This window comes from Drosophila suzukii, chromosome 3, assembly GCF_043229965.1.
Source record: "Drosophila suzukii chromosome 3, CBGP_Dsuzu_IsoJpt1.0, whole genome shotgun sequence".
Lineage (NCBI taxonomy): Eukaryota > Metazoa > Arthropoda > Insecta > Diptera > Drosophilidae > Drosophila > Drosophila suzukii.
In genome coordinates this window covers 84557061-84572637 of record NC_092082.1, presented here as the reverse complement: position 1 = coordinate 84572637, position 15577 = coordinate 84557061, and the positions used below count along the sequence as shown (strand labels likewise).

At 47.3% G+C, this 15577-nt stretch overlaps 3 protein-coding genes across 3 annotated transcripts; all 3 read left to right on the top strand.

Annotated features, from left to right (window-relative positions):
* Positions 1-471: 471 nt before the first annotated feature.
* LOC108020098 (uncharacterized) lies at positions 472-2427 on the top strand. The gene is made up of 2 exons (XM_017088199.4): positions 472-623; positions 789-2427. The coding sequence occupies exon 2, from the start codon at positions 822-824 to the stop codon at positions 1995-1997; it is 1176 nt and encodes a 391-aa protein (XP_016943688.4). The 5' UTR covers positions 472-623; positions 789-821; the 3' UTR covers positions 1998-2427.
* A 562-nt stretch (positions 2428-2989) lies between these two features.
* Positions 2990-5476, top strand: GckIII (Germinal centre kinase III). The gene has a single exon (XM_036818499.3). The coding sequence runs from the start codon at positions 3265-3267 to the stop codon at positions 5194-5196; it is 1932 nt and encodes a 643-aa protein (XP_036674394.1). The 5' UTR covers positions 2990-3264; the 3' UTR covers positions 5197-5476.
* Positions 5477-5894: 418 nt separating this feature from the next.
* Tnks (tankyrase) lies at positions 5895-14595 on the top strand. Its single transcript, XM_036818363.3, is given in 7 exon segments — positions 5895-6591; positions 9458-10240; positions 10311-12188; positions 12257-12414; positions 12484-12776; positions 12839-12995; positions 13052-14595. Coding segments are annotated over 7 exon segments (4584 nt in total). The 5' UTR covers positions 5895-6395; the 3' UTR covers positions 14171-14595.
* Positions 14596-15577: the final 982 nt, after the last annotated feature.

Here is a 15577-nt window from a genome sequence, read left to right as displayed (position 1 = left end):
CACAATATCTTATGATAACGGACGCAATATTATAAAAGTCATAGAAACTTTAAATGAATAATATATATTTCCAACATCTTCCTTTAAAAATGTGAAATACATAAAACTTGGCCAAGTACAGGTAAAAAGTGCTCTACTGTTTTACTGCGATTTGTTTGTTTCGTATAACTATTATTTACGGTCCCTGGGAAAAACTAAAAATATTTGCCTGAAATGCAAATTGAATATTTTACCGAGAATTTTTCCGAATTTATACATTTTGAGGTATAAGCTAGCATATGTCCCCAGGTGATTGCTTACTCCCGGTAATTAACGCATCCCAATCTCAGCACATATGTCCGTCATAAATGGCAGCTGCCTCAGCAGGTAGATTGTCAATTTTCCTTCAGCTGATCAGAATTTCTTATACCTGTACTTATCTTGGACCTTAAGCTCTAGCTACTTAAGAAGGTGCAGGCTAACAATCCTCTCAAGTTAAGACTCAGACTCGAAACTGTCAAGACGTGCCTAGAAAATCCCAAATATAAAACGCAAAGCGTTGCCCAGGCTGTCACCCTAGCATTAAGAAATAAATCTAGGACTTACTGTGATTAACAATTCTCAAGCTAAACAGCAAAAGTGTGGTAAGTGGGTAATGTTTTGGTACAGAGCCGGTTCTCGAGAGGAATGTGATGTAAACAAACCGCAAATCAATTCGTGCATAGTTTTCATTTTCTCTGCATTTGAAGGGCAAGCAGACCGTAATCAGCAAATATATAATGTATTCTTCTTGCTTGTGCCCCTTGCAGAGATCGTGCAACACGTCGAAGGAATCCCAACCAATGATAAGCAAGATGGCTAGCAACACAACTGGAGAAGGATCTGGTTCCGAAAGCACTGGCTCGGGACGTCGTCTTCCGCTTTCCCTAAACGGCAGCAACGGCGACGAGAACACCATAAAGGAAGTGGAAGCTAAAAAGAAGCAAACAGAAGCTCCAGCCAAAAAGAAAGAAGTCCCAGAGACCAAGATGGAAGAAGGAAGCCAAAAGTCTCACAATAGCAAGTCAATCTCAGCTTCGCCATTCCAGAATAAGGAATCCGAAACAGTTCCATCTACATCTGCTGGCTCTCTGACTCCACAGGAGGATGTGGACATGGAAACGCTCCAAGTGGATGCCTCCCCGATACGCAGCGTCCATGGGAATATGAATGCCCTACCGGCGGCCACATCCACGCCCGGACGCAGTCTCTTCAGTTTCCGCAGCAGCAGCAAGCAGACCACCGAGGTGGATCTAACATATCAGACCTCTGGCTCTCCGGCAGGAACTCCGGCTCGCACCTTTGCCCAGATCACAGGTAGACGACCCATCAACTCGCTGACACCCTCCAAAGTGGGCACCTACAGGAGTGGCAACAGCGACCTGGACACCTCGAGTTGCACAAATGCCAGCATGAACGCTACCGTGGGTTCTGAGACCCCCAACAGCTCGTCCTTCTCATTCTCATTCTTTGGCCGTGGTCGCAAACGCGACCGCACTCCCCCACCACTTTCGGCTACTCGGTCGACGAGTAATCTGGGACAAGACGTGGAATTGTCGCCACCAAAGCGCGCCCGTTTCGATTTGTACAGCCTGAACCTGGCCTCGCCTTTCAGTATGCTGCGCTCGAAGTTCTCCAAGACTACAATTAGTTCTCCTGCCCGTTTGCGTCTGGATCTGAACGGTTCCGGCGTGGAGGAGCAACAGGCACACACATCTTCGAGCAGCGTATCGGAAGAAGTCGAGGCGGAGGAGGAGCAGCCAATCGAGGATGTGACCGGAGGCCAGGATACCGGTCTGGAGACGACCAAGGAGGCCAGCTCGACCAGTAAGAAAATCCCCGCCACGAAGAATGTCGAGGGTAACAACGTCGATGGCCAAGATGTCGATGAGACATCCGACGGGGAGAACATTCCCCCCGTCGTTGAGGACGACGATGTGGCCGGAGACGAGGACAAGTCCCGCTGCTCAATTATGTAACAGGACAAACAAACCCTTCCCTTAGCTGATAAGTTTATGTTGCCTTTGTGAAATTTATGTTTAGAGGAAAAGAACTGCCATCACAAACGTTGATAGCCAGCCTTGGATTGGTATTTTTTCAACAAGAAAACCTCTTCAAGGCCTCAGGACCTAACCAACAAGGCAGAGATTCCTTGCTGATTGGCTCCTCCATGTTAGTTCGCAAGTAGCAGTCAACCACCGACAAATCAAATGATCGGTACCCAGGCAAAGTGGGTACCCAAAACGATCAGAATAGAACATTTTAAAAGCAACAATATAATTGTGAACATCTGTAATTTTCTTTAATTTATTTGATTTTGTTTAAATACTCAAAAGAAGAAACGCAAACAGCTTTTTGATTTGTAAAAATGTAACAACTTTTTCAAAAATAAAATTAATTAAAAATAAACATGAATGGTTTTACTTAATTTGTGTGGACTACAAATTTTCAAATATATCAAAAACTGTCCTACCGAAACCATTTTTTCGGAGACTCACAAAATATTCATCCGGCCGATAAAAGCTGAATAAAATTAAAAAGAATCAATTATTACAAATCGTCAAGGACTAAAGACTATAAAAAAGTACTACCATTCGAAATATTTGAGTAATTTAAATTTGGCGGCGGCAAACAGTGTTAGATAGTGAAGTTAGGAAGGGAATTCTGTGGCAGCAGTGCTGGAAAGCATCCCAAAACTGTCAGTATTTTCCGTATTTCGCGGGCTCCAAACTGTCGATAGTTTTCTTATCTATATTTAAGATATCGATAGTTTAAAAAAGACAGATTTCTCGGATTAAACGATGTATTAATACCATCGAAAAAATTACCGGTACCGTTGAACATCTGTTCTCTCTTCGAAATCTTTTATCTCCCTTTCTTACTCGTTTTTACTGACACTTACGGTGGCTTACGTTGCTGACACTTACGAAGGCTTACGTTCGCTGACACTTACGTTCACTGACACTACGTTGCCCAACCAATTCTTAACTATCGATAGCTAAAAAAAAGAGATTTCTCGGATTAGATGAGGTACCAACGAAAAAATTATTAGTCAAGTGCCCCCGCAGAGAAGTAGAGCCAACCAACAGCCCGCAGAACAGTCCAGTCCAGTCGGGTCCACTCCACGCCAGTCGAGAGCCAGCGGAGCAGCCAGGGAACCCGGGAGTGCAGAAGGCAGAAGGAGGAGGTGGAGGAGAGCCAAGAGCCACGAAGTGGGAAGTGGGAAGAAGCAACTAGATAGCCATCATGTCCTGGACGGAGAAAGTCGACCCCGAGCTGATCTTCACCAAGCAGGAGCGCATCGGCAAGGGCTCCTTCGGCGAGGTGTTCAAGGGCATCGACAATCGCACCCAGCAGGTGGTGGCCATCAAGATCATCGATCTGGAGGAGGCCGAGGATGAGATCGACGACATTCAGCAGGAGATCATGGTGCTGTCGCAGTGCGACTCGCCGTACGTGACCAAGTACTATGGCAGCTTCCTCAAGGGCACCAAGCTGTGGATCATCATGGAGTACCTGGGCGGTGGATCCGCCCTGGACCTCATGAAGGCCGGCTCCTTTGAGGAGATGCACATCGGCATCATATTGCGCGAGGTGCTCAAGGGCCTGGATTACCTGCACTCGGAGCGCAAGCTGCATCGCGACATCAAGGCGGCCAATGTGCTGTTGAGCGAGCAGGGCGACGTCAAGCTGGCGGACTTTGGAGTTGCCGGCCAGCTGACCAACACCACATCCAAGAGGAACACCTTCGTGGGCACACCCTTTTGGATGGCCCCCGAGGTTATCAAACAGTCGCAGTACGATGCCAAGGCGGACATCTGGTCGCTGGGCATTACGGCCATCGAGCTGGCCAAGGGCGAGCCGCCCAACTCGGAGCTGCATCCGATGCGTGTGCTCTTCCTCATCCCCAAGAACAATCCGCCCCAGCTGACGGGCAACTACACCAAGTCGTTCAAGGACTTTGTGGAGGCCTGTCTGAACAAGGATCCGGAGAACAGGCCCACGGCCAAGGAGCTGCTCAAGTACCCGTTCATCAAGAAGGCCAAGAAGAACGCCTACCTAATCGACCTGATCGATCGCTTCAAGAAGTGGAAGGTGTCCAAGGGCGACGAGAGTGAGACGGAGTCGGAGAACTCCGACTCGGATTCGGACGCCAAACAGGGAGGCAGCAGCCAGGATGAGCCTTGGATCATGACCGTCAAGGGACTGCACATCAACAGTGCCCCACGGGCGGGCGTCAACAGTTTTCAGCTGCAGGAGCACGAGCTGACCATGCAGAAGCTGATGCAGACCACACATTCGCCAGCCGGCGGCGGCGGTGGTGGTCAGGCCCCGCCTGCCGCATCCGCATCAGCGTCCTCTGTGTCCGCCGTGGCGGCGTCAGCTTCCTCCGTGTCCGTCATCACAGCCAGCGAGGCTGTTTCATCCGCATCCGCCCTGCCCCCACAGAACAGCCACGTCCACAACCACAACAACATTAACAACAATAACATCAGCAATTTGAGCAACAAGCACGCCACCAGCACCATGCTGAATGCAGCTCCACCGCCGAGCAACGTTACCAGCTCCTCGTCGGCCAACGAGCTGCAACAGAAGCGTTCCAGCTCCAAGCCGGAGCTGCGCCAGTCGCGTTCCTCCGCCCCCCTCGATCAGGTCGAGGATCGCCGCGCCTCTCTGGGCCTGCCCCTGCAGTCTTCGCTACCGTCTTTGTCGCCGGCCGAGCAACAGCAGCAGCGTCGCAGCAGCCAACGTGAATCATTCCATGCAACAAACGCCGCACTGGCCGCCAGCAGCAGCAGCGGCAGCAGTAGCAACAACCACAGCCACGAGGAGCATGTGGCCACCAACCATGCCAGCCATGTCAAGCACACTGGGGCGGGACAACGCCTAGTCCAGACGAACAGCGCCTGTCTGAACAACTTCCTCTTCCCCGTGCTGACCGACATCCAGCGGAAGTACTCCGGCGGTGGATCCGGAGGCGGCGGCGGATCTGGAGGACGCAACCTGGGAGTGGGCAGCGACATCGGCGACCTGAAGTCCGTGTTCGAACTGGCCGAACGCTCCAGCCCGGGAGTGAGCGACCTGTTTATGAAGGAGCTGATCCACATGCTCGTTCCTGGTTATTCGGAGACGCGCATCAATACGATCATGGACCGCGCCATACGCAACCGCAAGTAGCTGGCGCAGTAGCCGTAGCCAATTCCGATTCCAAGCAAACCTACTTTACTATATACACAACATTATTAACGAGACCGAGACAAACAAAAAAACAAGAAACTGAAACGCTGGAGCGAAACATATTCCGACATTTAGTGGCCAACGGAGGAGCGGGAGCGATGTACATGTATTTCAATTGAACAGTTATTTAAGCATACAATATGTATTCGTTTGTTTATCTGCAATATTAATCTAATGTAAAACATATATAACTTCAGAATAAAAAACCCACAAAAATCAATGTTTGAATTTGCCGCGCTGATGCGGAGTGGGCACCACCATCGAGGAGGTTGATCTGGCAACGCTGGTTGGAAAAGATAAGTTAGCGAGGACATCCTCATAACACAGATACCTTAGCGAGGACACCCTCCTAACATTCGCGTGGGAACTTACTTTTGCGCTTATTTTTTGTTTCTTTCTTTTGCCGACACTTAAGAGCTGCAATGACTAATGGGCCGGGTTCTCTAGAAATGGCAAGATCTTTTGTACGTCCATAGCCAAGGTCGAAAAAAAGAAAAAAGGACAGATCTTATAGCTCCATTTAAGTATTTGCGCCAAATTAAGTTCAGAACATTCGAGTATTTTTCAACACTCGTTGGCATAGAGGTGGGGAAAACATCGATGACTTTCGAGCAGCGATATCGATTTGTGTCCCATCTCCAGTCGCCCAGCGAACGGTCACACTCGCATTCGGTCACAAAACAAAATATTCCGCGGAGGAGTGAATTAATCCGAAAATAATCGCCCGTGCCCAAAGCTTTGGAGGCCAAACACCAGGGAGCTAGCCCCCGAGTTGGTCCGAGTCCCATTCAAACCGTAGTAGAGCCTACCGCGATCCTCGCCAGCAAACAGTGACGAACCAAGGAAATCCTATTGATTTTGGGGCTGCAATTGTGCATTAAATATTAAGCGAAAAACGAGGGCTGGTCGCGTGGCAGCCAGTGGCAAATTGTTGCTCCTGCGGCACAGGACACCTGGACACAGGATGCGGGCAAGCCAAGGAGGCGTAACCCTGAGGATTGGTTAGGATACCAGTTCGATTGGAGGATTGGAGGAGCAAGTACCGTGGACTGGAAACAAGAAAGCCCACTGGAATCTTTCGCTTTTTTTTTAAGGCGTGATAGTGTGTGTGCCAAAGCGTAGCAAACAAAACCACAACAATGGCCAACAGCAGTCGGAGTCGGGCCATTTTGAGCGTTAATCTCGATGCGGTCATGGCCAACGATCCGCTGAGGGAGCTCTTCGAGGCCTGCAAGACGGGCGAGATCGCCAAGGTGAAGAAGCTAATCACGCCGCAGACGGTGAACGCCAGGGATACGGCGGGACGCAAGTCCACGCCATTGCATTTCGCAGCGGGTAAGCAAGATGATACAGGGGTTCCAAGGACGTCCGGGCTATAAGCGGACGACAGAGAGTATCCTTTATCCTTTTGCCACCCACTCCGCCACCCCCCTTGCGAAAGGTTGAAGGACTCACCCAAACCCCACCCCCCGCTGCAGTGCGGATTTGGCCTTGAGCTAGTTGCGCCTGGGTGTGACGGGCGTCATTGTCGTCGCTCTCGGTCGGACACTCGCCTGCTCCAATGGCGTCGAGAGTTGACCTAGTTTCCATGTCGCTTCTGCTTCTGCCTCGGCCTCTGCTTCTCTGTATGTTCTATATGTTCGGCTTGTTTCCGGAAGCCCCCTTTTCTTTGGTGGGTGGGGGCATCCCCCCTTTTCACCACCGCAGCATGTGTGTGCGTGCTGCATTTTAGCATTTTCTATTTTCAAAAAATATCCATACAACAGCGGCTGAGATAATAGCACTGAGAGCCAAAGTAATTAGCTATTCCACTGAGAGCTTTCACTGTAGCAGCACTGGAAATAAAATTGAATTGGGGGAAAATAACACCATATTTCGCTAGCTTTAACTGTTGATTTCTAGAGATAAAGCCCTAAAACATATGGCATGACTGTTGAATTTCGGGGTGAATAACCTATTTTGTAAAGAAATTAATAATTCTTTTAATAGTAATTCATAAAAAAATACTGGAGAAATGAACGGTTATAACTTACAAATTTAAGGTAACAGCCCCAAAGAAATTATAATATTTATATGAAATGAAATACCAATCAGCTCATTGAAAATTGAAAGTGTTTAATAACTGACCTGTTATTCAAAGCTTTTCTTACGATCTTTTAAAAATGGTTAATCCTTTAACCTTTAAAATAAGTTATAAAATATTAAAATAGTAACAGCTATAAAACGACTAGCAATTGTAAACTATGATGTATAAGAACACAGACTTTTGAAGGCCTCTTAGGGCAAATTAATATTTCGTTATACAAGTACTCATGTATTTAAACTATTGTCTGAGCTTTTAAAACTATTCTAGCTGTTGTGGGTTTTTGTAGGTTTTTGGGGGTGACAGTGATAGTGGGCGGTAAGCGGTGGGCGGGGCAGTGGGTGGTGGGGCGACTTGTTGTGGCTGCTGCGTTGCATGCGCCATCCTGCTGACGTCTTTGGCTCAATATTTTCGCGTCTTTTGTTGTGACTTTGGCCTAGTTAGCATTTTATGCATTGCGATTTATTTTGTCAGTCGGCAGCGGCAGCCAGCATCAAAAGTCAAAAGAAACGGCTTTCCCCTCGATAAGGTCGACCCCCCAAAAGCTTTTTCTCAACGGTTTCACTCGACGCCCCTTGCATATCAATTTCGCCTTTTGGCCATTTGTGACTTCTTTTTAACTTGAGCACTTTTTTATTATCTGCTGGTCTATGATTCATTCGCTGGGTCTTTCTTTCTATAAACTGGTTTCCCATTATTATTTTCGTCTGTCTTTTTGTCACGTTCTGTGCACAAAAAGTGAGATCTTCAAGGGGCCTGTTGTATTGTCGGGTGTCGTTTTAGTTTTCTTATTGTATTATTTTTTGGCTTGTTTTCACCTTGTTGAATGTATGAAATTGTTAAGTATTGGAATTTGAGCACAATACCTGTTGCGGAGGAAACAAAATCGAAGCTCACGTTTCTTGCTTCCTTCCCCGCAATCGAGACACCTAATAAAAGTCAATCTTTTCGGCTATCAGCCATATTGACATTGCCCCGTTATCGCTCCGGGGTGTGTGTATATAGCCGATAAAACCGGAGAGACCTTCCCACCATATCTAAAAACTTACTTTTATCGCTGCCCAAAAAGCTGTGCAAACTAACCTTCGGGCTAGCAATTGCAAATTAAGTTAAGTCAGGCCATACATATGTATAATTCCGCACTCAAGGATCACTTTTATGTTCCCAGCAATTGACGCTTTGCCACTCCAAGTGCAACAGTTGAAATTAAGTTTTCCATTCTATTAATTTTTAATGCAAAACTTTCGTAATTGTTTGCCCACAGAAAAGTGAACGGCGCACACGTTTCGCAAACCACTTTTTGGTGGGTGGCTCAAGCTTTTGTTTGCCCAGATTTGCAATTGGCTCCGGTTCTCCAAGCAGTTCATTAAAAACCTTGCAATAAATACGACAATAAACATTTATGTTGATAATCAGTGCGGTGACTAATTCCGGATAAAAATTGAGATGAGTCAGATTTCAGACATAGACAATGCAAGAGTTGCCAAAAGTATGTTTATAAATCACGCTGTCAGATTGCTCACGTAAATATTTATGGCTGTCAATTTAGTCTATTTATCATAATTCGATTACTGCTTCATATGATATTTGTTTTATATTATGATTTTTACTTTTATTGTAACTTTGAACTAAAGATATACAAATAAAAGCATTTCAATTCATATTAAGCAATGAAATGTTTTGTTGCTTAAATTATTTGTGTACTTATAACAATAATAATAAACTTTCATTATTAGCCTTCACTTGATAAATTCAATTAAGCTTAATATGTGTGTGACCTTTGGGGCTTCCTAAAAAGTATATATAATTTAATTACATTTTAAAAACTAAAATAAATAAAAACGTAAGTAAAAGCTTAGTACATTTAGTTTCTGATTTAAATACCCCTTGGAAAAGTGATTGAGAATATACGGAAATCCAATCACTTTCTTCCCTCATTTCTTCTTGTGATTTCCACTTTCATATGCCACGGGCAAGGTCGTAAGAACCCAAGACAGAGAACCCTGAAGACAAGACCTTCCCGTTCATTTATAGGGCTTGCCATCGACCAAAACACACAGAGCTATAGTGACACTCATCTAATGGCGAATTCTTTTCTTTCTTCCTACAATTAACCAGGTTATGGACGCCGGGAAGTGGTGGAATTCCTCCTAAATAGCGGCGCCTCCATCCAGGCTTGCGACGAAGGCGGTCTGCATCCGCTGCACAACTGCTGCTCCTTTGGCCACGCCGAGGTGGTGCGATTGCTGCTGAAAGCGGGTGCCAGTCCCAACACCACCGACAACTGGAACTACACTCCACTGCACGAGGCAGCCAGCAAGGGCAAGGTGGATGTGTGCTTGGCCCTCTTGCAACACGGGGCAAACCACACGATCCGGAACTCGGAGCAGAAGACACCACTGGAACTGGCGGACGAGGCGACGCGGCCTGTATTGACCGGCGAATATCGCAAGGATGAACTGCTTGAGGCTGCTCGTTCAGGGGCCGAGGATCGCCTCCTGGCCTTGCTGACGCCTCTAAATGTCAACTGTCATGCCAGCGATGGACGACGCTCCACACCGCTCCATCTGGCAGCTGGGTACAATAGGATCGGCATCGTGGAGATCCTGCTGGCCAACGGGGCTGATGTTCATGCCAAGGACAAGGGCGGCTTGGTGCCGCTGCACAATGCCTGCTCCTATGGACACTTCGATGTGACCAAGCTGCTTATCCAGGCGGGCGCCAATGTGAACGCCAATGATCTGTGGGCTTTCACACCGCTCCACGAGGCCGCCTCCAAGAGCCGTGTTGAGGTCTGCAGCCTGCTGCTCAGTCGCGGAGCGGACCCCACCCTGCTCAACTGCCACAGCAAGTCGGCCATTGATGCGGCGCCCACCAGGGAGCTGAGGGAGCGGATTGCCTGTGAGTACTCAATGGACTTCATCCCTAAAATCGATCAATCTTTATTCACATAATATATTTTCTTTTCCAGTTGAGTACAAGGGCCATTGCCTTCTGGACGCCTGTCGAAAGTGCGACGTGTCCCGTGCCAAGAAGCTGGTGTGCGCCGAGATTGTGAACTTTGTGCATCCATACACAGGGGACACTCCGCTGCACCTTGCAGTTGTCTGTCCGGATGGCAAGCGCAAGCAGCTGATGGAACTGCTGACCCGTAAAGGAGCTCTGTTAAATGAGAAGAACAAGGCATTCCTCACGCCATTGCATTTGGCCGCCGAGCTGCTCCACTACGATGCTATGGAGGTTCTGCTAAAGCAGAGCGCCAAGGTCAATGCCTTGGATAGTCTAGGACAAACACCGCTACACCGGTGTGCCCGAGATGAGCAGGCGGTTCGTCTACTGCTGTCTTATGCCGCAGATACGAATATTGTTTCCCTTGAGGGACTTACTGCCGCGCAATTGGCCTCTGACAACGTGCTGAAGCTGCTCAAGAATCCGCCGGACAGCGAGACTCATTTGCTGGAGGCGGCCAAGGCCGGAGATTTAGATACTGTGCGCCGCATAGTGCTCAACAATCCGATCTCTGTCAACTGTCGGGACTTGGATGGACGACATTCCACACCCTTGCACTTTGCTGCTGGGTTTAATAGAGTGCCAGTGGTTCAGTTTCTTTTGGAGCACGGCGCCGAGGTTTATGCTGCTGACAAGGGCGGACTTGTTCCCCTGCACAATGCCTGCTCCTACGGACACTATGAAGTAACCGAACTGCTGGTAAAGCACGGAGCCAATGTAAATGTATCGGATTTGTGGAAGTTTACTCCTCTCCATGAAGCCGCCGCCAAGGGAAAGTACGATATTTGCAAACTACTCTTAAAGCATGGTGCTGATCCTATGAAGAAAAATCGGGATGGCGCCACGCCAGCGGATTTGGTCAAGGAATCCGATCACGATGTGGCAGAGCTTTTGAGAGGACCATCAGCCTTGCTGGACGCAGCAAAGAAAGGGAATTTGGCAAGGGTTCAGCGATTGGTTACCGCAGAGTCGATCAATTGCCGAGATGCACAGGGCAGGAATTCCACACCACTTCACCTGGCCGCAGGATACAACAATTTTGAGTGTGCCGAGTATCTTCTGGAGAACGGAGCGGATGTTAATGCCCAGGACAAGGGGGGACTCATACCCCTGCACAATGCCAGCAGCTATGGGCATTTGGATATTGCAGCACTGCTGATCAAGCACAAGACGGTGGTCAATGCCACGGATAAATGGGGATTTACACCGCTTCATGAGGCAGCACAAAAGGGACGCACTCAGCTGTGCTCGCTGCTGTTGGCCCATGGAGCCGATGCCTACATGAAGAACCAGGAAGGACAGACGCCCATCGAGCTGGCTACGGCAGATGATGTCAAGTGCTTGCTGCAGGACGCGATGGCCACCTCGTTGAGTCAGCAGGCGTTGAGTGCTTCAACGCAATCGCTGGCAAGCAGTTCCCCGGCGCCAGATGCAGCTGCCGCGGCTGCAGGCACGTCTTCGTCGTCCTCATCCGCAATTCTCTCGCCCACCACGGAAACGGTGTTGCTGCCCACCGGTGCCTCCATGATTCTTAGTGTTCCTGTACCACTTCCCATGTCCAGCAGCACGCGGATCAGTCCCGCCCAAGGAGCCGAAGCCAATGGGGCTGAGGGCGCCTCCTCGGATGATCTACTGCCGGACGCGGATACCATCACGAATGTATCCGGATTCCTATGCAGTCAGCAGTTGCATCACCTTACCGAACTGTTCGAACGCGAACAAATCACTCTGGACATTCTAGCCGAGATGGGCCACGACGATCTCAAGCAGGTGGGCGTCTCCGCCTACGGCTTCCGCCACAAGATACTCAAGGGGATTGCTCAGCTAAGGTCCACCACAGGTGAATATAAAATATGATATAAAAATATAAGTATTAAAAATATACAATAAAATTAATTATCCCTTTAGGCATTGGTAACAACGTGAATCTGTGCACTTTGCTGGTGGATCTGCTGCCGGATGATAAGGAGTTTGTGGCCGTCGAGGAGGAGATGCAAGCCACGATTCGCGAGCATCGGGATAATGGACAGGCTGGAGGTTATTTTACACGCTACAACATTATTAGGGTAAGTTTATAAAAATGTTTATTAGGTAAAAAAAGAAAATCTTAACTAACACAATTTTTATGGCAACAGGTGCAAAAAGTTCAGAACCGAAAGTTGTGGGAGCGGTACGCTCATCGTCGCCAGGAGATCGCCGAGGAGAACTTCCTGCAGTCCAACGAGCGGATGCTTTTCCACGGCAGTCCATTTATCAATGCGATTGTGCAGCGCGGATTTGATGAACGCCACGCTTACATCGGTGGCATGTTCGGGGCTGGCATTTACTTCGCCGAGCACAGCTCAAAGAGCAACCAGTATGTCTATGGAATTGGCGGCGGCATTGGGTGTCCCTCGCACAAGGATAAGTCCTGCTACGTGTGTCCTAGGTAAGAACTTGCTGTTATGAAATTGTTTTAGATAGCTGGTTATATAAACCCTGTACTTGCAGACAACTCCTGCTGTGTCGAGTGGCTCTGGGTAAATCCTTTTTGCAGTACAGCGCCATGAAAATGGCCCACGCACCGCCAGGACACCACTCAGTGGTGGGAAGACCCTCGGCAGGTGGCCTGCATTTCGCCGAATACGTTGTCTATCGGGGCGAACAGGTGGGTATTTAATAGAAATTATCTTCAGCAATGTTTCATATCTCCGCTGCTTACAGTCTTATCCGGAGTACTTGATAACCTACCAAATCGTCAAGCCCGATGACAGCAGTAGCGGGACGGAGGATACGAGATGATGGATGCCCTCTGTCGGGTCCACGCCCACAACCACATCGCCAGCGCTGCACCAGCCGCACCCACAGTATCACCCACATCATCAGTCGCCGCAGCAACAGCAACAGCAGCAGCAGACGCAAACACAACAACAACAACAGCAGAAGCCACCGCTGCCGTTGCCACCGCCACAACAGCAGACCTCAGCTCCAGTTGCCAAGAGGCGGCCCAAACCGTCGCTTCAGTTGCAGTACCAGCACTATCAGCCACAGCACCACTCGGCGGTGGTTGCATCTGCGGCAGCTGTAACCACCACCCAACCTGCCCCCGCTGGCGTCTTTGCGCACAGCAATAATAACAACAATACGAGCAGCGGCAATGTGAATAATAATAACAATGACATGTCGCCGGTGTCGAACAGCAATAGTTACTCCTCGGTGGACACAAACCAGACGCTGCTCAACTCGCTGGCCAACCAGCAGCGCAACCATCGCCAGCAGCAGCAGCAACATCATCATCAGCAGCAGCAGCAACAGCAGGCGAATCGCAGCCAAAAGTATAGTCAATTTATGATCATCACACCCGCCGTTTCCATAGATCGCGACTTTGAGTACGAGTCGCATTTGGATTTTGAGGATTTCGCCAATGCGGCCCACAACAATGGGAATCTCTTTCGGTTGGGATTGCGGCGGAGCGACAGCAGCAGCGACGACAGTGGCCACAGCAGCGATAGCAGCAGTTTCCGCTCGAACTACAATCCGTACTTGCACCACAGTCGCCAGCATTTGCTGTCCAAAAGTGGAAATGGTGGTGGCGGTGCAGGTCGCCACTTTTACGCCTTCACCTCGTCGTGGCGGTGGTGCAGTCTTCTGTGCGCCGCCATGCGCTGCTTCGGAGCCGGTGGAGCCGGGCACGGTAATGCGCCGTACAGCAGCTCGCTGCAACATCACCGACTAAGACGCTGTTCGTCGTACAATGCGGAGAATGCCTACGAGCACTTTGCGGCCCCCTTCAAAGCGCGAAAGACGCGCGACCACATGAACAACATCACCTACGAATTGTGACGGTGGTACGACACGCTGGTGGTTATTGATCTCTTTGTCTCCGTTGGCCTCCCGTCTATTTTATTACAATTACTAGCTATAGATGTCGTGTCCTGTGTGTCTCTCTCTCTCTCGTTGTTTATTATATTACTCTATAATATATCACGTAAGGGCGAGCTAGCGAGATTGGTTCGGATAGGATCGGATCGGATCGTATCGGATTGGATTGGGTTAATCAAAAGTGAAGCACAGTTTTTGAGTGATTTTAATTCGAAATGCGGAAAATGCGATTATACGAGGTTACAAGTTCTTTGTCGATGAATGCATTACATTACATTACATTACGCTCGCGCGTTTATTTAAGTGTTTAAGCTTAGTTAATTTAAACAATAATTAAAACTCCAATTAAATTTAAATATACAAATACATATACATCAAACGGAAAATGAGTATTACTTCAAAAAATCGTTTTTTCTTATCATGGGGAGGTAAGTATTTTCTTATGATTTTTTTATTAAAATAAATACATTCTTACTTTGTTTATTTATTTTATGCTTTTATTTATAAGCTTGGAAACCCAAAGGTAGATTACTTGATTATTTTATTTGTACAATCTCAAAACATAATGATAGTGACGCTTCTACAAACTCGTATGTGTATGCCTGTACAATTTCAGGAGGCAATCAGCGAAGATCAAGGGTCAAAAACTATATGTGTTTCTATTTATAGTCCATTCATATGGAAGAGTTTCCTATGCATGGCATTGCTCTGTACATATGTAAACAGATGTTTATTAATTTTAAAACTAACAAATAGCTCGGCATTGAATATTTAGCACAATCATTTCTGGAACTACAAAACAATTAGAGTATTTTGGAAGCTTGCCTGTGAGTACGATCTCTTATCAGTTTCCACGCATTTTTATTTTTGTTTTTATATTCCCATCACAATATAATAAAAAGTATATAAATACATTCTATAATTATAGAACCATATCATTTATTGGACTTAATGCATCATAATTATTTAGAGGTCTATCTTTTTATGTGCTCTTTTCTGGAAACAAACTAATTTCGAATTTGAAATACTCTATAATATGTCTACACTTTATTTAATTTTTTCTTAAGATCATCTTTTTTTCTATTTTTCACTCTATAATAATAGTAACATCACTTCTTGATCTTAATACATCATTATTACTTAGAGGTATACATCCTAAGTGTTTTTTTGGAAGATAATTAATTTATTATTTAAAATACTCTATAATTTGTCTAAATTTTATTTAATTTCCTTCTTGAGTACAGTTATTTTTTATTAAGTTAGTAGCTAGTTAACTTAATAGCTAGTAACGAAAGCTTCTGCCTAACGATTATTATTATTGCGTGCTTTTTGCAGCTTTTAACCGTCAGCTGATGTGCTTGCAATTTG

Coding starts and splice junctions, on each gene's coding strand:
- LOC108020098 (XM_017088199.4), top strand. CDS start 822: ATGATAAGCAAGATGGCTAGCAACACAACTGGAGAAGGATCTGGTTCC.
- GckIII (XM_036818499.3), top strand. CDS start 3,265: ATGTCCTGGACGGAGAAAGTCGACCCCGAGCTGATCTTCACCAAGCAG.